Raw genomic sequence first — 24,258 nt, 5'->3', positions numbered from 1 at the left:
GTGGTCCCTAAGGCAGGCATCATGAACTCTCCTGATTCCACTACATGCCATCATACCGTCACACGAGAAGAAAAATACGCGATTTCAACAGATGTACAAATGCAGCATCAGTAATTCTAAGGTATCCTCAGAAATTTCGATGTTAAATCCCTTCTTGAAAAAGTCCCTATAGCAATTGTTTTTGCGGCGTTAAAATACTACTTTGTGTAATTTTGAGAGTTGATTCACACCAATGCAATACCGCATGACAGAGAACGTACACAAAAACCACACTGAAATACATAAGATACAGAATCATACTGCAGACGTAAGTTTCTGCATTTGTTACCTCAGAGAAAATGTCCAGTCGTGTGTTGTTTTCCACTGCCCTGTCGCGTGCTGTATTCTAATTAGGAGACATCTATTAGAGAAAAAAGGTTTCCTTTCAGCATTGATTTTAGGTTTTGGAAGTTTGACAAATTTCGCTGTTTTTGATCGATTTTGTTGCGTATGTTTTCGGCACTCGAGTGTCTAGTATCCTAATAAATGAGGCAACGATGATGTGTCGGATTCTCTCTCACACGTGCATAGCCTAAGATATGTTAAATTGTTGCACTGTCTATCTTTGCATCACATCCAGGGGCAAAACTAGAGACTTGCTCTATCGTGCGCTACTTGGAGGCACGTTTGAACGGTTGTGTTTACCGATACAGAAGAACCATGTGATAGAGTACTAAGGCTGATGACTGATCCCTTTAAACCCTGGAATGTAGTTCTTTTTAGTCTGCTTATCTAACGCAGACATGAGTTGCACTAATTTAAATCTAAAATGTCAAGCACATGAATTGATCATATTCTAATCATGCTTGAGTTTTACACTGTATAGATTCTTGTTAGATTCCTGGGACACAAATTTGATGCGATTTTATACTCTACACACGTGGAAAATAAATATGAAATATTGATAGGAACTTAACATTTGGTATCCTCCAAGTCCATCTATATATTACCGCCTCACTCAGGAGAATAATAACTAGTCATGTTTTTACAGTAAGCTTAACAGACTAATATTTGTCAGTCATGTCGCTATTATCAATTTTATTGTACTATATGCCATGAAGTGGTAGCTTCCCCTACAGCTTCTTTTCCAGCCTTAATTGGTACCATGCCAAGGCGAATAGAATAGTCTTATTTTGAAATGCACAGACCTTCTGGGCTTGATATTGTATTTGATTTTCTTCAAGTTCTAATGATGGTTGTTTCTTGTTTCATTCAGTAAAAAACGAAAGACACGTCAGTTAAATACATTTTTGTTATAGACTTTAACGTAATCCAACGTAAGTGAACAAAAGCATGTCTACATCCTTACTTCTAACTCATTTTTTAAAGTCCTGAAGAACATGTTTTGTAAAGTACACATAACGTAGAAATACCTAGTCGATTGTAAAGTTTCGTTCGCGAACAAGCTGGCGACCCCAGCCTCAAAAACATGACCTATCCGACGACATGCATACCGTCATCATAATTCTATTTCTTTTAAATGGAAGTCCCCCTTTTCTGTCGACCATTGTACCTAATTTTTATTTAAAATATTGCTACGGTTTTATCTAAACATTTCATTTGAACGATGTACATGTCATTCAAAAAGAACAAAGGATTCTCTTTCAATTTCCCTGACATTTACCCCGGATATTGGGTCTGCGCCCCATCCGAATGTTTTTCTTTGCAATTCAAGTTTATACGACATGATCTGTCTAACAAACATTTCAACATTCATTAACCTTGTAATTCTGTAAAACATCCCAAGCTAATAAAAGATATAAAAGAAGTGAATGTATCTATATAAATCTGACTGAAAAGTGAAATTTTTGCCATGTACACTATAGAAAACGGTTGATCTTTCTGACAACCCTTACTTCATGCCCGCATTCTGGTAGGTAAATAGAAACACATAAACTATAGAACGCCCATGTTAAGAAACCAAAACAATGCTGACCTTTTGTGGGGATTGGTGACCTGGTGAGTCGAGTCGGCTACTTTTGGGAATCCGAATGAATTACGCCAAGAACAGGTTAAGTCCCTGTGCACGTGTCCCTCAAGTAAAGACAAATATGTCGGCAAAACGTTACCAGTTATAAGATATAATAAGAACACAGTTTGCACAACACGCCAGCTGCAAAATTGAGGGTTCTACACCACAAAGAACCCATTAAAAACACACATCACGCCCGAAGCTAGACGCCCATATATCTTTAAATCTGTCACATAAGGTCGTCGGTGACAACTGACAACCGTACGATAACATGCCAGGTGTACCTGGTGACCAGGTCCGATCTGTTGGACCATAACATCTTTTCGCCAGCTTTGTGATACGATGCCTGACCTGAACTGAATTTGTCATTGTCACATAGAAGTATATGCATTCATTTTATTTCATTTCCTTCGTTGATTCAACATGACAGACATACACATAATGGTAGCCTGGATGGTGATGGAATTTAGAACAGACACATAACCTACTCGGCCCACATATTTTTATTAAAACAATATATATCAAAATAGTATACAACATCCCTGACATTGAGTACACATCATTACAAGCTAAGTGTCTATAGTCTTGTTTTACAGATTGATTATCAAAAGCTATATATAAACACAAATTACAAAAACCAGCCTGCTGCAATACCTAATTGCTACCTTTCTTTATGTTTACATTCTCTCTTCGTCATTCACCATACGACCACGCACAATGTCAGGAGGATTGGTTACATATGAAAATAAGGGTTATTTTCGTTACTTACTCTAATATCTTTTCCGTGTAATGGCAGGCTATTAGAAACATACACCAAAAAAACACCCCGAATGATAAGAAACAAAAGAAGACGACAAACCTTTTGAAAAGCCAAATAGCTGAAATGTTTGGTAAATCCGAGCACATTGACGTAATTATGTGAAAAAAAAGATGCATTATATACTTCATATGCTTTACCTGTTTAATATTGACATTCTTGTTTATCAGCTAAAAGAAGATTGCGAACAGGATTGTTTGGGGTGACCTCATTGCAGTAACATTTTTGCACATAGTCTCGGGCAGAGGGATTTCATGATGAAAACAACAGAGTAAAATGTAAGGTAGCTTGTACTTCTTCACAATAGAGCAGTGCTGGTGTTGTGTTCACTACAACAGACGAGTTTGTTGCCCAGCAGGAGCACTGTTTACACATTAGAAAAGCGGTGAAAATCATAGTGGTGCATGTGTTACTGGTCTAAGTTTACTCTGACCTTACTATTTAGCACCGGAGACTAAGAAGATTTCAATAGTACTACGTAACCATAAATTAAGAAAAAAAAGGTGCCACGGCTACGTGTCAAGGCTATAGGGACTCGACAAAACTATCTAAGGACATTTACTTTTCATTTGTTGTGAAAATGGTATGTGTTATCCGTTGTTTCCGCACAATTCCGTCCCTTGAATTGTTTTTTGTGTATGTCATGGGTAAGGATGACTCATCGAATGACTGCCGGTTGCATAGCAGGCGGTGATAGTTTATTGTGTGCTTTAGTAGTGTACCCATGATCTTTAAGGTCTCTTAACATGTAAATGTTAGCCAACTCATTGTTTTTATACTAGACTCTTTTACCAGCGCTTTCAATGCACATCATTTATACAGTTATCGAGATACAAACTGTAATTGTAGTGACAGGCATACAAATAACACTGTGCAACATAACTGTGTGAGTTCGTATACGACTGTTTTGAGAAAAGTGATAATGCATATAAACAATAGATATAATGACAACAAAGGTCCAGATGTTCACTTGTAACACTACATGTTATAGTACTTAGCCTTTAGTATCCCATGTAATACAATCGAAGTACTGCATTTAGCATGGGCAGAAACATGAGAAAAAAGATCTTCAATATGATGTATAACTGTGACAGTGACCCAGAGATGTAATGTTACCGGGTGAAGATGAAAATTATAAATGATAAAAATTAAGAAAATCTCCAAAAACTAAACTAGTGATGTGAACTCTTTACTACAACAGCTGTTTCCTTGTCACGAAATTAGAGCAATCAGTCCTAAGAATAAACACGTCATAGACTGCTTCTGTGCATTTTAATGGATTTTTAGGGCCTGAAGTTTTAACATCAGTAGTATGGTAAGGCAGCGTTTAGCCAAAAGTCTATCTGGCCTAACGATTGGTAGCAATTGGTTTATTATTCAAACGTAATTTTCCACACAGAATTCACCGATACACCATACAAAATTGTTCAATGCTATGAAGTTGGAGATATTATTTTATTAATTCGGGCAGTCGGATTTTCTGTCCTTCCTGATTGCACTTATTAAGTGTCCTAGTAGTGCAGTGTATTGTTGTTAATTATATTTAATGTGAAACTTCCCATCAAAATCATGTATCTACCCAAATACGCCGCTGTATCTGTCAGGATTTGAGGAAACTCGTATCCGAGAGAAATACGGCACCGGAATCGGTCCGATTGGCGGTTCATCGTCGTATTCGAGTAAAGATCATGGATTTGTCCGGATTCGCTCGGAAACGTTCCGTGTTTGGCATGTCGCCCGATTTCGGATCCGCCGTATTTATCAGGATTCGAAGTCATTTTCGTGCAGTGAACCAACTAACAACATCCTTGCATAAATTAAGTGTAATCGCTCTTAGAGACAGTCTATTCAAAATCACTCAACTGTTATGTATTGGGGCCCAGCTCAGGGCTTGTAAACTCCCCACCGAACAGAGTCCCTGTATGAACTGTTATGTATTGGGGCCCAGGTCAGGGCTTTAAAACTGAGGCCCCCACCGAACAGAGTCCCTGTATGATCGTGACCAACGATACATTGTTTTAAACTAATATTAACAACTACTTCTAGCCGTCTTATGAGGAGTAATGTGTGTGTGTGTGTGTGTGTGTGTGTGTGTGTGTGTGTGTGTGTGTGTTTGTGTGTGTTTGTGTGTGTGTTTGTGTGTGTGTGTGTGTTTGTCTCACAACCCATCACGAGCCAAGTATTAGATAAACAACATCCATCCCAACATAGATTTTGTGCAATTTCTGTCAGAGCCATTTTAATTCCATTCTACTGTACTGTATTGGTTGGGGCCCAAGTCCTCCTTTGAAAATACCCCACTAGATAAGGGCCCCCGTCCTGTATGGTTGTTACCAAGAGTATACTGTAAATGCAGAAATTTTCGTGGAAGTTTTATTTTTGCCCCTTTTGCGGGGACCACTTCATAGCCACCTTAAAACTACCGCAAACATTTTTCAACAATAGTATGTGACTACAGTCTATGGCACTACAGCGAATTAATTAGACAAATTAGAAGTCAAAACGCATAGCACGGTTACATTTGTCAAAAACTAATCTGGGCATCTATTGATTGACTACATATGACTTATATTTCCAACTTGAACAGGATATTGATCAATCAGATGTATGGTTAACTGAATGCACGCTACTGATTCTAGCTCACTATATACACAAAATGTAAGACCTTTGGGATACACTGAATACCTGTGAAATTTTCCTAGCCCAATCTTCTACAAAAGCAAGATCATCAGTTATATACCACTCAGCTGTTTGTATTTTCGTATCTTCAACCCGACATGAATTCCTGTTGTCCATTGGCCAGTATGAAGAAGCTGCAAGTTATAACGTTTCTCACAGCAGAGGTGGGCAGGTTAGTTTGAGGCTTTTAACTATTAAATGTCATGATATGCCAGTGACAAAATACGAACCTAGTTTTGTCAGAAACTGAAACTTCGTAATATAATTTGTACTTACCAAAGGACGGTCCCACTTAATGTCGATTCGACTTCACTGCCAGTTGTACAATGATGGAGGGGGGGGGGGATGCTTGGGGGGCGACGAAGATTATATCGACGAAGAAGCAACGTCACTATTCCTCGCCTTCGAGTTTACACCACATTCCCTTCGAATCTTAAACCACTCCAAATCACTACTGTAGACTCCGTGATGCCATGTACAGCACAGAGAGCGATGAAACGCCTTTCATATCTGTGCAGCACCCTGAACCAACAACTGTTTCTGTCGCCCACTTAGCACGCTGTATCTTACGGGTAATTAAGGACTGCGGGTTTCGGATTCGCGTCATATTCGTCGAAACCGTCCCCTTGTGGCCAGTGTCATTTTTATAATCTGCAAATCTGCGACATTCCGATTGTCGGATTTTGTACGGATCTGTCAAAGTTTCCACTGGAGCGGTGCTCTGTGGGTAATTCGGAAATCCGTGAATCCCGGTTTTCGTATTTCTACGGATTCTGTGGAGGTAGTAAATCGATGAATTCCGGCAGTCGGATTTTATGCGTCTTTTCTGCGCTTCCTGATTGCACTTACAAGAGTCTTAGTAGTGCGGTGTACTGTTGGTAATTATATTCAATGTGAACATTCTCATCAAAATCACGGATTTACCAAAATACGCCGCCGTATCAGTCAGGATTCAAAAAAGCTCGAATTCGAGAGGTATACGGCACCAGAATTGGTCCGATTTGCGGTGCATCGTCGTATTCGAGTAAAGATCATGGATTTGTCCGGATTCGCTTGGAAACGTTCCGTGTTCGGCATGTCGCCTGATTTCGGATCCGTCGTATTTTTTAGGATTCGAAGTTATTCTCGTGCAGTGAACCAACTTACAACATTTGTGCATACATTATCTCTAATTGCTGTCAGAGCCAGTCTATTCAAAATCACTCAACTGTAATGTATTGGGGCCCAGCTCAGGGTTTGAAAACTCCCCACCGAACAGAGTCCCTGTATGATCGTGACCAACAATACATTGTTTTTAACTAATATTAACAAATACTTCTAGCCGTCTTATGAGGAGTAGTGTGTGTGTGTGTGTGTGTTTGCCTCACAACCAATTCCGAGCCAAGTAACAACATCCATCTCAACATAAATTATGTGCAATTTCTGTCAGAGCCTTTTTAAAACCTTTCTATTGTATTGTATTGGTTGGGGCCTAAGTCCCGGTTTGAAAATACCCCACTAGATAAGGGCCCCCGTTCTTATTGATGTTCGCGGTAGCTCTGTTTTGCCCCTTTTGCGTTGGCCACTTCATCGCGACCTTAAAACTACCGCGAACATTTTTTTCGACAATAGTATGTGACTATAATGTATGGCGCTACGGCGAAATAATTAGACAAATTAGAAGACAAAACGCATATCATGGTTACATTTGTCTAAAAAAAAATCTGGGCATCCATAGATTGAAAAATTTGACTTATTTTTCCAACTTGAACACGATATTGGTCAATCAGATGTAAGGTTAACTGAATACACGTTACTGCTTCTAGCTTATAAATTACTATATACACAAACTGTAAGACCTTTGTGATACATTGAATACCTGTGAAATTTCCCAAGCCCAATCTTCTACAAGATCATAGATTATAGACCACTCAGCTGTTTGTTCTTTCCTATCTTCAACCCGACATGAATTCCTGTTGTCCATTGGCCAGTATGAAGAAGATGCAAGTTATAACGTTTCTCACAGCAGAGGTAGGCAGGTAAGTTTGAGGCTTTAAACTATTAAATGTCATGGTATGCCAGTAACAAGATACGAACCTAGTTTTGTCAGAAACCGAAACTTCATAATATACTTTGTACTTACCAAGGACCGTCCCACTTAATGTAAATCGACTTCACTGCCAGTTGTGCAATTATGGAGGGGGGCGACGAAGATTACATCGACGAAAAAGCAACGTCACTATTCCGCGCCTTCAAATTTAAACCACATTTTATTCGAATCTTAAGCCACTCCAAATCACTATTGTAGACTCCGGTGATGCCATGTACAGGACAGAGAGCGATGAAACGACTTTCATATCTGTGCCGCACCCTGATCACAACGGTTTCAGCCGCCCACTTAGCATCCTGTATCTTACGGGTAATTAAGGACTGCGGGTTTCGGATTCGCGTCGTATTCGTCGAAAACGTCACCTTGTGGCCAGTTTCCTTTTTATAATCTGCAAATCTGCGAGATTCCGACTGTCGGATTTTGTTTGCATCTGCCAAAGTGTCCACTGGAGAGGTGCTTTGTGGGTAATTCGGAAATCCGTGAAATCCCAGTTTTTGTATTTCTACAGACTCTGCGAAGGTAGTAATCCGATGAATTACGAGTCATAAAAATCAAGAGTCTTAGTAGTGCAGTGTACTGTTATTAATTCTTTTCGAGGAAATTCCTATCCGATAGGTATATGACACTGGAATTGGTCCGATTTGCAGTGCATCGTCGTATTCGAGTAAGGATCATGGATTTGTCCGGATTCGCTCGAAAACGTTCCGTGTTCGGCATGTCGCCCGATTTCGGATCCGTCGTATTTTTTAGGATTCGAAGTCATTCTCGTGCAGTGAACCAACTGACAACATTCGTGCATACATTACCTCTAATTGCTGTCAGAGCCAGTCTATTCAAAATCACTCAACTGTAATGTATTGGGGCCCAGCTCAGGGTTTGAAAACTCCCCACCGAACAGAGTCCCTGTATGATCGTGACCAACAATACATTGTTTTTAGCTAATATTAACAACTACTTCTAGCCGTCTTATGAGGAGTAGTGTGTGTGTGTGTGTAAGCTTTTCTCAAAACCCATCAAAGCCAAGTAACAACATCCATCCCAACGTAAATTATGTGCAAGCCATTTTAAAGCCATTTAACTGTAATGTTTTTGTTGGGGCCCAAGTCCCGGTCTGAAAATACCCCGCTAGACAAGGGCCCCCGTCTTGTATGATTGTTACCAAGACTATACTGTAAACGCAGAAATGTTTGTGGTGGTTTGATTTTTCCCCCTTTTGTAGTGGCCACTTCATCGCGACCTTAAAACTACCGCGAACATTTTCAACAGTGACTATAGTATGTGACTACAGTCTGTGGCGCTACAGCGAACTTAAAACCACCTCGAACAATCAATTTTCCAGCTTCCGTGAAAGTAAATCATTTTGAACTGAAATGCATTCAGAGTATTGTTCAGCCATACTTTGTTTGTCACTGATAGCCACTAGTTAATTTTGACTGGAATGTTTTTTAAAACTTAATCCTATCCAACTAACAGACATCTTGCCTTGCCTTGATTTTGAGTAATCTCCGTCAGCTTAGGTCTATTCAAACTCATTCTGCTGTAATGTATTGGCTGGGGCACAAGTTAGGGTTTGGAAAATACAGCCACAGTTTTCACGGCGTCATCTGTTTCCCGCTCACCCAATAACGGCCCCAACCAGCCAGTGGGACGACCCAACTCGATAAATTATGACAAAAAATAGTTCTAGAGTGTGCTGAACTAGTACCGACAATGAGCTACTAAAGGTCTATGTTGTTGTTTAATAGAAAGTTACCTGAAGATTCATTTCAAGTAATGTTTAGCAAATTCAGATAAGGCGTATGGCTAATGTTTGTCTATTATCAGCTTGTAGTAAACAGACATGTCATCTTTAATTACGGGAATATATCAGTACTGCCTAAAAGACACTGCTTAACATGAAAACTTGATTTTTTTGTAGACTCGAATTGTCAGAAAAGAATGGTATCGAGTGAGTCAACGTTAACTACATGGAACTATAACAAGATTTGGTTTTATTAAAACATGAATAACATATAAGAATTTCAATTCACTGATGATGCAAACAACGTACCTACATTATTAGGTAACATAATGATGTATTTTGCCGGCTTTACGTTGATAAATAATTAATGGTTTCTCTTATTCTCTATATGTTTCCCAATTGTTGGCATTCACGTGTCAAAGAGGACTCCTAGCGGCGATTGTACCTGTTGCATATCTTATTTTTCGATGGATCAAAGAGGGCACCTACGGTCTTGCCCGGTACTGCACTTGTTTTGTTTTGTTTATTTATTTATTTTCACAAGCAAATGCGTAAAACATAATAAGTAACAATACATAAAAGTAGGTGTATGAGATGGAAAAAGCATACGTTCCTTAAACTAAGCCACCCCCATATACTTTGAATAATTTCTAAACTAACAATCAATAGAAAATACAATTAAGGATATGTATTTTTGTGTATTGAAATGCGATAGTGTTAAATTGTAGGTAAGTATAACAAAGTACGAACTAAGATTTTTTTTTAAACGAGCTTAATATATGAATTTAATACCGGGGGCTAGAGTTGTTTTTTAGCTGAATTTTAAGGAACTTTTAATGTGTCTGTTCGACTGCTTGGTAATATCAATTGAAAAATTAAACGTGGATTTCACATATATTGGTTAAGTGCCAGGGTCCATGGCTAGGTTTTTTTTCTATCTATCGACTTTCAGTAAATAAACATGGTACTTTGTTTAGCGGAATATTTCACTAGACATTTTGGTACGACTCGGAATATTAAAACACCAGTATCGATAAAATAGACAATTATTACATGGAATTATAACGATAATTCGTTTCTATTAATCGAGGTTACCATACAAGAATGTCAATTTACCGATGATTCTAAAACCATACATAAAATTTCAGATAACATGATGGTGTTTTTGCTAGCTTTGCTTTGATAATTATTTACGGCTTTCCTTTCCTGTCTGCCAGTCACAATTGTTGGCATTCACGTGTTAAAGAGGACTCCTAGCGGCGATTGTACCTGTTGCATATTTAAGTTTTTTGGTGGATCAAAGAGGGCACCTACGATTTTACCCGGTACTGCACTTGTTTTGTTTTGTTCTGTTTACTTATTTGCACAAGAAACGTAAAACATGATAAGTAACAATACATAATAGTAGATGTAGGAGGAGGGAGAAGCGTACGTAGCCTAAGCTAAGCCTTCCCCTTACACTTAACTAATTCTTTCACAATCGATGAATAAAACAAGGAGGGAAATAAATATTTTTGTATACTTTATGTGGTAGCGTTGAATAGTGGGTAAGAATAATAGATACGATTTAAGATAAAATAAGAGCTTGATATATGATTTTAAGACAGGAGCTAGGGTTGGTTATAAGATGTGTTTAAAGGGACTTTAAATGTAAAAAAAAATGTTGTACACTGCTGCGACTGCTTCATTATATCAATGGAAACATCAAGCGTGGATTTCCCATATGGCGGTTAACTGGTTAAAGGTCCATGGCTATGGTTTGGTCTATTTATCGACTTTCAGTAAACAGACATGTCAGATTTGTTTACCCGAATATCTAAGTCGACATTGTTGTACGACTTGGAAAATTAAAAGACCAGTATCTATTAAATACACATTTACTACATGGAACTGTAACAATAAGTCGGTTCTATTAATGCATTTATATAAACTCAAATTCACTGATGATACTAACAACATACCTAAAATATTAGATACGTGATTGTATTTTTGTCTGCTTTACTTTCATAATAAGTTACGGCTTTCTTTTACTCTCTGACTCGATATATTTTACAACGGTTGGCGGCTTTCACGTGTCAAAGAGGACCCTTGTCGGCGATAGCCCCTGTTGCATATTTTATTTGTGAATTTTTTTTTGATGGATCAAAGAGGGTGCCTGCGATTTTTCCCGGAACTGCACTTGTTTCGTTACAATCATTACAATCTATGAATAAGGTGATGTACTTATTTGGTAGCGGTAAATAGTATGTAAGGATAATCAAAAATAAATAAACAGAAAATAGGAGCTTAATATTTGGTTCTAGACAAGTAAGAACATGATTCTTATACAGGACTAAGAGGACTCCTAGCGGTTGTACCTGTTACTTATAATTGCTTGATTTTTTTTTCGGTGGTTCAAAGAGGGCACCTGCGATTTTATCTGGTAATGCACTTGTTTCGTTTTGTTTTGTTCATTTATTTACAGAATTGAATACAAAAAACATAATACGAAGCAATGCATTAAGTAGGTGCAGGAGGAGGGAAAAGCGAACGTAGCTTAAACAAAGCCGACTTTATACTAGACTAAATTTATTACACTCGATGAATAAGGTGAAGAAATTAATGTGGTAGCGGTAAATATTACGTAAGGATAATCAAAAACGAATTAAGATAGAATACGAGATTACAGAAGGATAATTAAAGAACGGCAGATTTGCATCATCGTAGGCATGCAGGTAGATTAGGAAGAGATTTACACACATAGAGGAAAATCTATTTGAAGGAACACCATTTCCATTATACAACTTTCGGTCATATGTGCATTTATATGCTGATAATAGAATATGAATTTACGACACTGTCAAAATGTCCTTAGTGTGGTGAGGTCAGCAATTACCAGGAATATACTTATTTGCAGCTACGGACCTATATAAAACAGCTGTTTGATGTATTGATGAATGAATAGATGATGAAGGGAATGAAGTGATTGCACAAAGCAGTGTGGCCTTAGGTCTATTGATACGGAGATAAGTAAAAGTCTGATTAGAAAGAAAAATAACGAAAAAAAGGAAAGAAATAAATATGAGTCTTCTATATACTTAGGTAACCCTCTAAGTGAGCATCGGAGTCAGCTGTATGGATCAAAATTGCCCCCTAGCAGGTCATGAGATGATTGCAGAAAAAAATAATAGCTGCAAAAATGATATGACTCGAAAGGGGTTCTCAATGACACGTAAGGATTGACGATTGTCCACATGCCACAATGGCTCTGTAAAAATTACAGTTAGAGGGAAAAGGAATGTGTGGAATGAATAAAAGAAACAAAGTGACGTCATTATTTTGCAAACAAAATCAGTCCATATCGAGTACTAAACACTGTGATGAGGTTACATATCTGTGTTGGCCTTGTTCATTACTGCAGTATAATAGTGCCAAGGTATTATGGCGGATGTTCTGAAATTGATACAATCTACTACTTAAACTAACTTAGAAACACGCGAATTTATTGAATCCATACAACCCACCACCTTTGCGAAGAATCATACGAATGAAATTGAATGTATGCAATATATTAAATAGATACCAAACTACTGTTCATATCTATATATAACGGTTCATATATCAAAATAGTAATTGCCGTTAGAATGTAGTACTTAAATATTCCATGCTTTGTAGTGGCAAACTGCTAGACAACGTTTTGTCATATGTGCATTAAGCCTTTTGGGTATGAATATGCAATGGAGTTTGTTTCATGTTGTACTGCGTTGTTGAAGAAGGCCTTGTATGTTTTGATTGACAGAATAGTCCCGTTAAAAACAGAAATATCAATTCACGACATTGCCAAATTTCACAGAGAGTAGGAGAGATCAGCAGTAACCAGGAATAGACTTACCTTGCTCTTAAAAATAGGCTGTTCAACAAGAGAAAACTGGATGGTTTCTGTTTCTGTTCCATCTGCATTTAACCACTCATTACATGTATCTGAGTTCTATAATAGAAATCAATGCAATATAAGTTTTTCGAATTAATAATGTATATCTAATCCTAATTTCCATCCGTTGCACTTCATTATGTACATCTCGGTCTAAGCAAACGACATACTAGGTTATGGTTATCCGTTTTCACTGCATGAAATCAGATAATTAAGCATGCTTAATGCCTTTCGTAAATGAAGCTTAAACATTTGAACATAGTTAAGTAATGTTTAAGCTACCTTTAAGCAGTCGTAAATGTCACAACTAACACTCAACCTATACGACAGGTTTAAAAACAAAGTAAAGCCCGCTTGAAAATACGAGGGGCGTACAATAAGTAATGGTCCTGACCCACTTCCAGTTGTCTGATCTAAATGAAATTTTGTATGTGTAATAATTCATATCTCTATGGGTTATGTTGCAAAAGACAGCTCTGAACTAATTGTGGTTTCTGATTTACTGGTGTTTGAACTTAGTCAGGTGCGAAATGGACCAGGTGTGAAATGGAACCAGTTGAGTGTCGCGCAGTGATCCGGTTTTTGTATTTGAAAGGACGCACACCAAAGAAGACTTTTGATGAAATAAATGAAACTTATGGTGATGATGCCCCATCATATGACCTTGTAAAACGCTGGCATCCTGAATTCAAACGTGGCTGGAAGTCTGTGGAAACAGCTCCCAGACCTGGTCGTCCCTCTTGTGCCATTGATGAGGCATCAGTTGGAGGACCAACCTGGGGTGTCCTACAAAATCGATGTCCAGAGCTGCATCAAACGATGGGAGAAATGCATAACTCTGGGTGATTCCTATGAAGAGAAAGACTAATAACTGTGCCAAGTTTCATTAATCTCCTGCTATGGGAAATGGGTCAGGACCATTAATAATTGCACGCCCCTCGTATAGGCATCTTTACTTGGTCTTTTACGTTGCTTAAATGTTATAAGGGTCGCGACTGGGTCTTGGGGAATCCAAAATATCATTTGAAAGACGGTGGTTAGTGTTGTCTACATAGCCCGTTACCGGCCCAAGTGAGCCTGTAAAATTAACTTTGCGGGATGGGGTCTCTACCAGACTAACTATGCTGGTATAGGGGGATAGTTTTTCAGGGGAGTTTGACCACCAGAGGGTTTCATTTTCCCGCACAGTCCCTGGAAGGAGAATATGTCACTCTCCTTGCCGGTACCCAGCTATCAAGAACATTATCGCTGCCGTGCCCGATCGCACATCTTACAAGTTACCCGACACACAAGGGCTAAGTTTGGAGGAGCTGCAAGGCATCCAGAAGACCCTCGCCAAGTCGGTACAAGATGAGAAGGAACGCGGAACCTACATCAAGCGTTGGTGCTGGGAAGAACTGGTCCGCGTGGCTCTGAAAGAGGCGCCTGAAGTATTTGGACCAGAGGACTGATGTGCCAATCTTATACTACGATTGTAAAATGAATTTCTGTTTGCGTTAAATGTGTTATTGAGTTTAAACAAGAGTTTTATTCTACAGCGCAGCCAATCAATCAACACAGCGTTCTGTCAATAAGAAACTCCCTTTTGAATCTTCATCTGATCCAGCTTGTGTTGAGACTTGAGAATATACTTCCACTTTGATGCCAGATGCTAATATAATACGATTTTGTTTCCTGTAAACAGTTTATTCGATTTGCTAACATGAAACTGTTACAGCTGTTAGGTTCTGTTTTAAAAGTTGCTATTCATTTTATCAACTGTTCAGTATTCAGTTAACGTTTGGGAGAAGTTTTATCCACACGTAAACAGATGTAAACAGTAAACACATGCGCGTCGTTTATAATACCTCCTTTGCATTGTATTTCTGTCAAAGCTGTTCCATCGCTTGGCTACAATGTTCCCATTGAACAGTTTTCTTTCAAAGAGAAAATAAAATGAAGATTGTTCATCACTACAGTTGATCACTTGTTTGCATTGTAACTTTCAACAAGGTTATCATTTTTCTTATTAAAGGTCGCCTCTTTAATTGAATCATTTTTCCTTTCTTTGGCTGTTTTGTATTGAAGACATTCATTTGTCTATCAAGATGTTTAGTATCAATGAAGCATTTGCTTAGAAGTAAATGATGACAATGGCAACCTGCATGGTGACATGGAATGGATTCTATTTTCTGGAATATAATATAAGATATAATAAAAATACAGGATGGCAACCTTTGTTTTAACTCTAACACTGTATGATAAGAGAAAGAATATAAAATCCTTGAATCAAGATTGGCTTCATAGTCCTATATCACACATATCGAAAGAATAACTTTCTTGAAAATTGCAATATTTTAGAGCTGTAACTTTCCCCTATTAAACAACACATTTTCCTTCACCTTTAATTTAGACCGCTTAATCAGAAGCCTTTTATTACAGTTGTATTGCAGTTAGACCTACTGCATTAGTGAACACTAACAAGTCAACAAAAGGTCAGAGTTGACAGCTTTGACGATATAGGCAAAATTCTGAAGTACTGGGACAATTGTAAAAAAAGGGGGGATTAGGTTGTCTTTATCATTTTTTATGTAGAGAAGTCACTTATGTTGAGATCTGAATCCATCAAAGCACCTGTTGAAAGGACCAAACATTTCAGGAATGTATCTCATGTAAAGTAAAGGTTGTAAAGGACTAGTACCAAATATCGTTGAATAACAAGTAGTCTTTCAGAACTTGCGGTATTGCTAATTGGTCAATCACTTCATGCCTGCTCCAACCTAGAACACTAAGGATCTTTACTCGACATGATCTTTGTAGATTTGGGTAGTGTTTTCTGTGATCGAGTATGAGTTTGCGCAGATTGACCCACCCTGGCACAGGTGTTGGCTCCTCGTCAATCTCCATGTTACAGTCTGCGCCTGCCAAAAGGAGTGCTTCTGCAATTGTGAAGTCCCCCCAGTGGAGGGCATGGTCAAGTGCTGTCCAACCACCATCTTTGCCATCTTTGTTCCTCGCGTTCACCTCCACCCCTAGACCCAATAGATGTGTAACAGTTTTCAGACCTCCATGCGGAATGGCTGCATGAAGTGCTGTGTTGCCCGAGCAATTTTCATCCAGCGTAGCACCTAATGTTAAGGCAACGTCAATAAACTTACAATATCCATTCCGAGCAGCATCCAACAAAGGAATACATGAATCATGCGTGCCCTTTGCAGCCAGATTACCGTCGAGAGAACACAGTTAACTGTTTCGTGATGGCCGTGTCTTGCAGTCACAGCAAGCGCTGTACGGCACATGTTGTCCACTGCAGCAATGTCTACACCATGATCCAACCACAACTTGACTGTGTCATTATGGCCGTGAAAGGCTGCTATGTGAAGTACAGTCTGACGGTATGTATTTTGTTCGTGAAACTCCGCCCCTCTGTTCAACAGGAGGCGAATGGCATCGTTGTCCCCTTCATACGCAGCGTAATGTAGCGGAGTGCAATCATACCGATCTTTAAAATCCATGTCTGCTCCTCCATCTAACAAGAGTGAGATTGCATCACAACGGTGTTTTTCAGGAGAAAATTGCAAATGACGGGAGTAATCAGCCCATCCATAACAAATTTGTATAGCGGTTGAGGACTACTCATCCTTTCATCGCTACTTGCAGCAAAATGTAGGGCTGTCCGACAATCATGGTCCCATATTTCCACATCTGCACCTTGGTCTAGAAGAAGGGCAATTGCAGCACAGTGACAGTTCATCGCAGCGTAATGAAGTTAGAAGTAAATTCCTTCCCTTGCCTTTACTGCAACGGTTTGGGTCGTTGTCAATGTTGGTAAAAAGTTTCTGTGAAAAGCTCGTTGGTAAGGAACGATATCTATCTGTTTTTTAAATTTTATTTTGCAAAGTAGAGCATATATTTTGTAACAGGCCGAAACGAAGCATATATTATATTGTTATAACCGTGAGTCTGTGGTGCGCGCAATCGTAATGAAAAGCTAGCTGTCTTGGCCGAGTCATCTGTACGCCGCACCCCCAATGTTTGGCCAATGCGTCGAAACGGTACAGAATTGATTTAAAACATGCCTACTTATATTTCTTCCTTGATTACTATAACATCAGAATTTGATCATATATTGCAAATAAGAAAGAGACCTGTTGATATAACACAACGGCAAATGCACGCGTTTGGCGGAAGGTGGTGTGAACGAACGATGCGAAATTAAAAACAACGCTACGGAGATCTGGAAATGTCAACAGCTATAACAGATAGTTAGAAAGAAAATGTCGCACGTTATTATGGCATCACGTTCAGCACAATTTCCATGTTCCACGGAGCGCTCGCGATTGTTACGGAGTGTTCTAGAACTGCATTTATCCACGCTGTAGCACAGCAACAAAACATAAAGCCACTGTTGACCGAGGATACGCACGGATCTCTCGAGCTCCGCGTTTTGTCAAAGTGAATTTGCATGTTCTACATTGAAATATGGGGGTTTTCGACAAGGCGGCGTCAGCGTTTCTTTCAGTGGTACACGTGCTTTCATTGCTCAGGCCTGGCGGTAAAAGACAGAGCGGCGAGACAAAACTCAGCGTAACTGTCCATGAGGGCAAAGTTGGTCGACAGAGTCAGGGCAAGTATCTGGTAACAATGCGCCATGGCAAGGTAAAGATACAAACCGCAAAGAAAAAGTCCGATGCGCTGATCTGGGAGCATTCTACGGAGTTCGTGCCATGGTCGCCAACAGGCCTACTGGTTCTGAAACTTCGTAAGGCGAAGCGCTGCAAAGACACCACAGTTGGTCAGCTCTCCATCGATGTTGCAGCCGCACTAGAGTCAGCGGACGGTTTACCACAGAAGTGGTGGTACATCATGGACCGACCCAGCAAAGGCGGGCGGAGGAATGAGGAAGTGTTCTTACAAGTTTCCGTTAATCTCGACGGCACGGAAGTGAAAAGTCAACCTATACAGAACCAAGGTAAGGCCAAGGGGCATCTGTTTCTGCTCCTGTATGCCGCTATGAGTTTTTATGTTATGCTTTCGTGGTCATATAACTGTCTTGATATTGTAGGAATCAGCTAGCTTTTACTCCTACTACAGAGCATGGATAACTATGAAAATGACTTACAGAAAAATTAAGTTTTGTGGAAACGTCCTAATGAAAAGACACTAGTCTTTATTTTAACTGATAACTGAAGTGATAGAAAACACACAGTACAGTATACGCATTTCATCATTCTATCCAGTCCCAGCCAAGTCTCCCGAGTGGACGGTTGAGGTATCCGTACAAAGGAAGCTGGAGACTCTGTCGGAGCTGCAAAATCACCAGGACCAGGTCGTTGCAGTTTCCCAGGAAACACAAACGGACACACACACAGACACTAAAGACAACGAACCACCATCCGTCGCCAGCGACATGGCAGCCGTCAAACAAGACTCTTCAGACACAGCCTCAACTTCAGACACAGCCTCAACTGTGGACACAGCGGACACGTTTGCTGTTAACGAAGACAGGGACGTCCCTCCAAACGACGCACACTGTTCCTCTGGTAACACGGACGTGACGCCCGGTGATGCTGACGGTCCAGAGAGGGAGAGGGAGCTGCCAAAGGGTGAAGGTAAGAGGCGTCAGATGTTCCCTCTGTACAGGGTTGTTCTCTAAAATCCCGCTCTACTTGCATCTTTTGACTACCCTTCGTCTGCTCATTCTGTGTCTTGTCGTGGCAGTTAAAGCTATTTGTCTTGATAGGGTATAAATCAACCTTATCCCCTACCACATGGCAAGGATACATACATGGCAATGACCACGCTGAGCATTTCCAAAGAAGCAAAAAGTGTAGAGTCTGACATACTTGGAGGGAACTATCATATTTGCTGGAAAAGTTCCAATGAAATAAACCAGTCTACATCTTATTTTGAAAAATGGAATAGGCCACAGCAAGTAAATTTTGTGGATGACATCAGCGCGCGCATTAATTTTCACCTGATTTCAGAAAAAAAAAAATTTTTTTCTTCTGCAGGGATGGTCAACATGACGATAAAGTTCCAAAATGAGCAATATATTGGGTTGTAGCCTAATGACTGTACTTGTAGAAGTGATACTTGCGAGGTACCCAGGACTGTAGTTGTAGAAATGAAACTTATTGGATAGTTGTAAGAGTGACACCATTATTGAAGCCATGAGTGTGGTTACCAACTTTATTGGTGATGCCAGTCTACGACACTAGTGTCACTTTTACCACACTAGTACATGTCTTAAATACAGGAATGAATGTCTTGTTGGCTCTGATACCATGTTTTGTTTCCTTAGTTTTTTTTTACAACAGTCATTACAACTTTATGGTACCTATTTTTGAAAATGTAGCCATCTTGTTTTTTTTCACCCATCTTGTTTCTTTTTCGCCCTATCGCACTATTTTTGCAGTCTGCAGAGGATATCATCAATAAGATTTACTTGCTGTGGCCATAATACAAAATACACGTATTGTATCTTTCTATTCCGTCTCAGCCAAAGAGGGGTCCGTAGAGTCGTCCGCGCAAGAGAAGACGGAGGCTCTGTCGGAGATGCAGAATCACCAGGACCAGGCTGTTGCAGTTTCCCAGGAAACACAAGCGAACACGCCACCAGACAACAGCGCGAAGGACAGCAGACCACCTTCCGTCGCTGGCGGCATCGCAGGCGTCAAAGAAGACGCTTCAGAGACAGCCTCAACTTCAGACACAGCGGACGAGTTTGCTGCAAACGAAGACAGGGAGGTCAACGCGCAAGAGAGTGAGCTACCAAAGGGTCAAGGTAAGTCTTTCCCCTTAAATTCCATCTCTAGATGAAAGTGGTAACAATATGCATGTATACGTCTCCTTTAGATGAAACACGGAATTATAGATGTCGGACGAAACCGCGTTATTGAATGTGCGTTTCTCTTTTTAGACCCAGTGAAGACTTCCGAAGGTTCAGTCAAGACGGAGCTGCAAGAGAAACCAGAGCTGGAGAATGACAAGATCAATGTTTCTCAGGAAAAAGAGCCCGACGGACCACCGGACAACAGCGGCAAGGACAGCTCACCACCTGCCGCTACCGGCGACGCCGCAGACGTCAAAGTAGCGTCTTCAACAAGCTCGGCATCCGGCCTACCAGCCACAGCTCCAGATACAGCAGACAAACGCCCTGCTGCCGGATATGGAGATGTCCCAGAGTGTCATCCTTCAGTTGTCCATGGAGAACAGACGGAAGCATCCGACAACAGCGGCGCTGGTATAGATAGTCAGACGACAACGTCTACTGAAGGAGGAGTGTCGCTCACAACAACCACCCTATCGCCCAAACACAAGGACGCAGAAGATCCTCAGTACGAAGTGGCCATGTCGTCAGTCGACAAGCTGTGGGCAGAGCTCCGTCTTGAGAGAGACTATGCGGAAAAGCTTCTCGCTCATGCCGACTCCCTTCGATCCAGACTCGCCACTGCCGCCCCGCATGTTCTCCGGTACCCAGTTATCAAGAACATTATCGCTGCCGTGCCCGATCGCACATCTTACAAGTTACCCGACACACAAGGACTAAGTTTGGAGGAGCTGCGTGGCATCCAGAAGACCCTCACCAAGTCGGTACAAGATGAGAAGGAACACGCGACCTACATCAAGCGCTGGTACTGGGAAGAACTGGTCCGCGTGGCTCTGAAAGAGGCACCTGGAGTATTTGGACCAGAGGACTGATATGACAATCTTATACTACAGTTGTAGTATTCATTTTCTGCATGTTAAATGCATCATTGGGGTTTGAACATCTAAAAACAGTATCAGTCAGTCAATAAGCACAGCGTTTAGTCACCAGGAAGGTCCGTTTTAACCTTCAGCTGACCTGATACTTATTTGATGCCAAAAACTCTTAAACGCTGTTAATGTTTCTCAACAAAAGTTCGACACTGGGTTATGCAGTATTCGCACTGACGTTAGTTCCTCAATTCAAGTTTCCATCATTGGATATTAAGTTAACGTGTAAGAGAAGCTTTACCCACGCGCAAACAGATATAAACACCATACGCATCGTATACATTTCGACCATACCCCATTTTTAGTTCATCGAGTTTTAGTTTTAGATTTATCATCCCTACATGTGGTTGCTGTTAGCTTCTTTTTGCCTCAAAGTCAAAGTCATTTACACAAACCACTGCAGAAAGAAAAGCGGCCTCATCGTTAAAATCAGTACATTCTACCAAAGCGCCAGTTTTCATGAGATTGTATCAACATGGGCAGGAAAATGTGCATATCAAACATTATTCCTCGTAGACTAGATCACGGATACCTACAATTTATTTACCATTAAAAAAAAGCAACAAAACTGCTCAAATTTCAGGTCCATAAAAAGTGCAAGATGTAGAAGACTGAAACTATGTATAAGGCCTGCCTCCCTGCCTAGGTTAGGGACTGGACCCTTGCTCCTCTTAAGGGTAAGGTTCATCTATCATGTCTATATTGCATTGTCCTGAGTCATAGCTTCACCTGCCTTTAGATTTAATCCAGTACATTTTACGATTTGGTTTTTCCAACGCTTAGCAGGTCTTAGATTTTTAGACTTTGGGGACCAATGTATGTGGTGGTCACTTGATACGTGCTGGAACCATCCTACTTTTGTGTGACAGGCTGAATAAAAGTTCTTGACGGAAACTATGTGGCTCCAGATGTCTTACTGACGGACGACTGTGGCGAGGAAGATGTCAGTAGCTTGAGAAATGAGTCCAGTCTACTTAACTGTGTGTGTCTGTAATACTGAGCAATATCTAGAGGTTCTGAAGCAACATAAAGTTTGCCTCAAGAAATATACATATTATTAGTTGAAATAAATGATTCACATAAATTTGTAGGAATATCAAAAAGTTTATTGCATAAACTGGTTCAAGAGCTTACAAATATGTGCCATACACAGTATATATACAAAAGGTGCAAAATAGTGCAGATCTGTAAAAATACTTTTCTCCCATTTTCCCAAAAATTATACATCTAGGTGAGACGGTCCTTTGTCAATCAAAATATTCACATCAAAATTATCATGGTTAAAATCTCACCAATCTTGCACAGTTCCATTTATAATTGTAAAGCTATACAACAGTATTATTGCTGCCAATATTACCTAATATAACTTGCATAGTCTAAAAACTCCATATTTCATTCACATTGCACCTGGCAACTTGAACATCTCACTTCCACACTCCAAATGAGTGAGAAACACTGTTCATGACTTAACACATTCCAGAAAGTCTAAACTACATTTCCTAGCAAATCCTACAATATTTTCACACAGTAATACTTCATGAGATCCAAAACTCGACATCACATGTGCATAGAACAAAATAATACAAGTAACTAACAACTTAAGTCAAAACTGCATGGTTTAGCATACAAGTAGCAAGTGAAAACTTAAAAACATCTCAGACATTTTCTCTCTGGCACCACCAAAAGTAGCCTGTAAAAGTGCAACGAATATGCAAAGATATAAAATCTATAAGGTAAATGCTAAAAAATTTACAGATTATTCATTTTGAGAGACATAACATGTATTTGGTATGCTATTGACGTTCTAATCTCAGAAGCTGAGACGCTGCGATGAATCAAATCTTAGCTGCAGCTTTCTGCAGGTGCGTCTGCAGCTGCATAGTTTTGTCGTCCAGATGAGTCTGCAGAGTTTCCAGCTGCTCGGAGACAGCTGCCTTCCTCATGTTGGCTGCTGTCAGGTTGGAGCGGGCCTCGTTCAGTTTTTTCACAGTCTCCTGTAGGAAATACGGGAGGGGGGTGTTAGTGTGGTATGGATGGGGCTCTTTTCCTTCCTATCCAGACAAATCTACGTGACGTTTTTTTTTAAATTTTATTGAATAAACTCTCTGCTAAGGTATCATGTTCATCTGCAGCCAGTAGTAGTACTGGTAGTGATGCTGAGATGACAAGAAAACAAAATTTGTGCTTGGCAAAACTGTCTAAGCCCAAATTCACTAGCCTGAGTCCAGCCTTGTTAGCTTGGTCTGGTCCCAACAGTAGCAACTGACCAAAGCTAACAAGGATGGACTAAGGCTAGTGAATTTGAATCTTGGGCTTTGGGAGACCCTTACACAGGGCCCTACTTGAAATTGTCTACTACTGATGCTGTTACATATATACCATATGTGTACAGGTAGAGTGTTCCATTCAATAACCGATCTTGGGTAATGTAAAGAAGATTGTTGGAGACAAGCAGATCATGGAACAGCTTGTTAGTATTAGAGAATTCTTACAGGAGAACAGAAGACAACCATACCACAGAATGCCAAAGATCAAGAAGTAGATGTGAAAGAACAATTTTTTGTATTTGTATGTTCCCATCAGTTTTGGAGTTTTCATCCATAAAGGCAAAGCAACCATTGGGTAAAGTTACCTTGATGAGGTCCATCTGCTGGCCGCGAGCGTTGCTGTCTGCAGCTGACTGCAGGAGGCTGGTCTGCCGTGCTGTCTCCTCCTGCAGCTCTGCCATGTCTGCCTGCTGCTCCACCGCCTGCCGACACAGAGATGAGTACTCACCGGACAGGCGGTCCATCTTCTCCTCCAGCTCTGCCACCTGCAGCTGGGGGAGGCAGGGCAACAGGCACCAGTCAGTTATGCTTCGGTCACTATTGCAAAAAGGGCCCTGCTGGGTAGTTTAATAGCTGTCCTTATGCAATTTCAAAAGTGAGCCCTACATGGCCTCATGGAACAACCTGTGGCTACTGGGTTATTTTTGGCATGGCCAGGCCCTGGGGTGATTTTAACTGGGAATTAAAGTCAACTCAGGACCTGGTAACAAACAGATGCCGTACGTTAGTCATGAGCAAGCTGAGAGGTATTCGACAGTCCACTGGGACAATCTCGTGGCTTCAAAGCCTGGGCAGGTACCTGAGCAAACATGATATCAAAACCAGGAAAACCATATTGTAACTGTTACAGCAACTGTAACTTCAGTTACTTTTACAGTGGTTTCATTTTGCAGTAGGAGGGAAAAGTAGGCTTCCAAAATCACGGCTACACAAATCCTACAGCA

The 24,258-nt window shown here is 40.3% G+C and overlaps 4 protein-coding genes across 4 annotated transcripts in view; 2 read left to right on the top strand and 2 right to left on the bottom strand.

Moving 5' to 3' along the window:
- Positions 1 to 24,258, top strand: part of LOC118410961 (homeobox-containing protein 1-like) — a 1,064,572-nt gene that overhangs the window by 812,438 nt on the left and 227,876 nt on the right. The gene's annotated exons all lie outside the window — the stretch shown is intronic.
- LOC118424145 (protein VAPYRIN-like) lies at positions 14,543 to 16,741 on the bottom strand. The gene is made up of 3 exons (XM_035832709.1): positions 16,519 to 16,741; positions 16,099 to 16,354; positions 14,543 to 14,672 (listed from the first exon to the last, which is right to left on the bottom strand). The coding sequence occupies exons 1-3, from the start codon at positions 16,739 to 16,741 to the stop codon at positions 14,543 to 14,545; spliced, it is 609 nt and encodes a 202-aa protein (XP_035688602.1).
- On the top strand, positions 17,594 to 21,822 carry LOC118410716 (dentin sialophosphoprotein-like). The gene is made up of 4 exons (XM_035812491.1): positions 17,594 to 18,198; positions 18,467 to 18,838; positions 19,729 to 20,013; positions 20,149 to 21,822. Exons 1-4 carry the CDS (start codon positions 17,709 to 17,711, stop codon positions 20,928 to 20,930), a joined length of 1,929 nt encoding a protein of 642 aa, XP_035668384.1. The 5' UTR covers positions 17,594 to 17,708; the 3' UTR covers positions 20,931 to 21,822.
- Positions 22,072 to 24,258, bottom strand: part of LOC118424073 — a gene marked incomplete in the record, with an annotated part of 163,824 nt that continues 161,637 nt past the window's right edge. The window contains 2 exon segments of the mRNA XM_035832589.1: positions 22,072 to 22,981; positions 23,620 to 23,805. Of these exon segments, the coding sequence (XP_035688482.1) occupies positions 22,823 to 22,981; positions 23,620 to 23,805 (345 nt within the window).

The sequence above is a fragment of the Branchiostoma floridae genome, chromosome 1 (genome assembly GCF_000003815.2).
Source record: "Branchiostoma floridae strain S238N-H82 chromosome 1, Bfl_VNyyK, whole genome shotgun sequence".
NCBI lineage: Eukaryota > Metazoa > Chordata > Leptocardii > Amphioxiformes > Branchiostomatidae > Branchiostoma > Branchiostoma floridae.
This window is presented reverse-complemented; position numbering and strand designations above follow the sequence as displayed.

Excerpts from the sequence above, each read along its gene's own strand:
- LOC118424145 (XM_035832709.1), bottom strand. The coding sequence starts at position 16,741 with ATGGATTTTAAAGATCGGTATGATTGCACTCCGCTACATTACGCTGCG. Across the intron at positions 16,355-16,518 it reads TGCAGTGGACAACATGTGCC|GTGCTACGCTGGATGAAAAT; the intron begins GTACAGCGCTTG and ends CCTTAACATTAG. Across the intron at positions 14,673-16,098 it reads GAGCCAACACCTGTGCCAGG|GCGCCTCTTTCAGAGCCACG; the intron begins GTGGGTCAATCT and ends CAAATACTTCAG.
- LOC118410716 (XM_035812491.1), top strand. The coding sequence starts at position 17,709 with ATGGGGGTTTTCGACAAGGCGGCGTCAGCGTTTCTTTCAGTGGTACAC. Across the intron at positions 18,839-19,728 it reads GGAGCTGCCAAAGGGTGAAG|CCAAAGAGGGGTCCGTAGAG; the intron begins GTAAGAGGCGTC and ends ATTCCGTCTCAG. Across the intron at positions 20,014-20,148 it reads TGAGCTACCAAAGGGTCAAG|ACCCAGTGAAGACTTCCGAA; the intron begins GTAAGTCTTTCC and ends TTCTCTTTTTAG.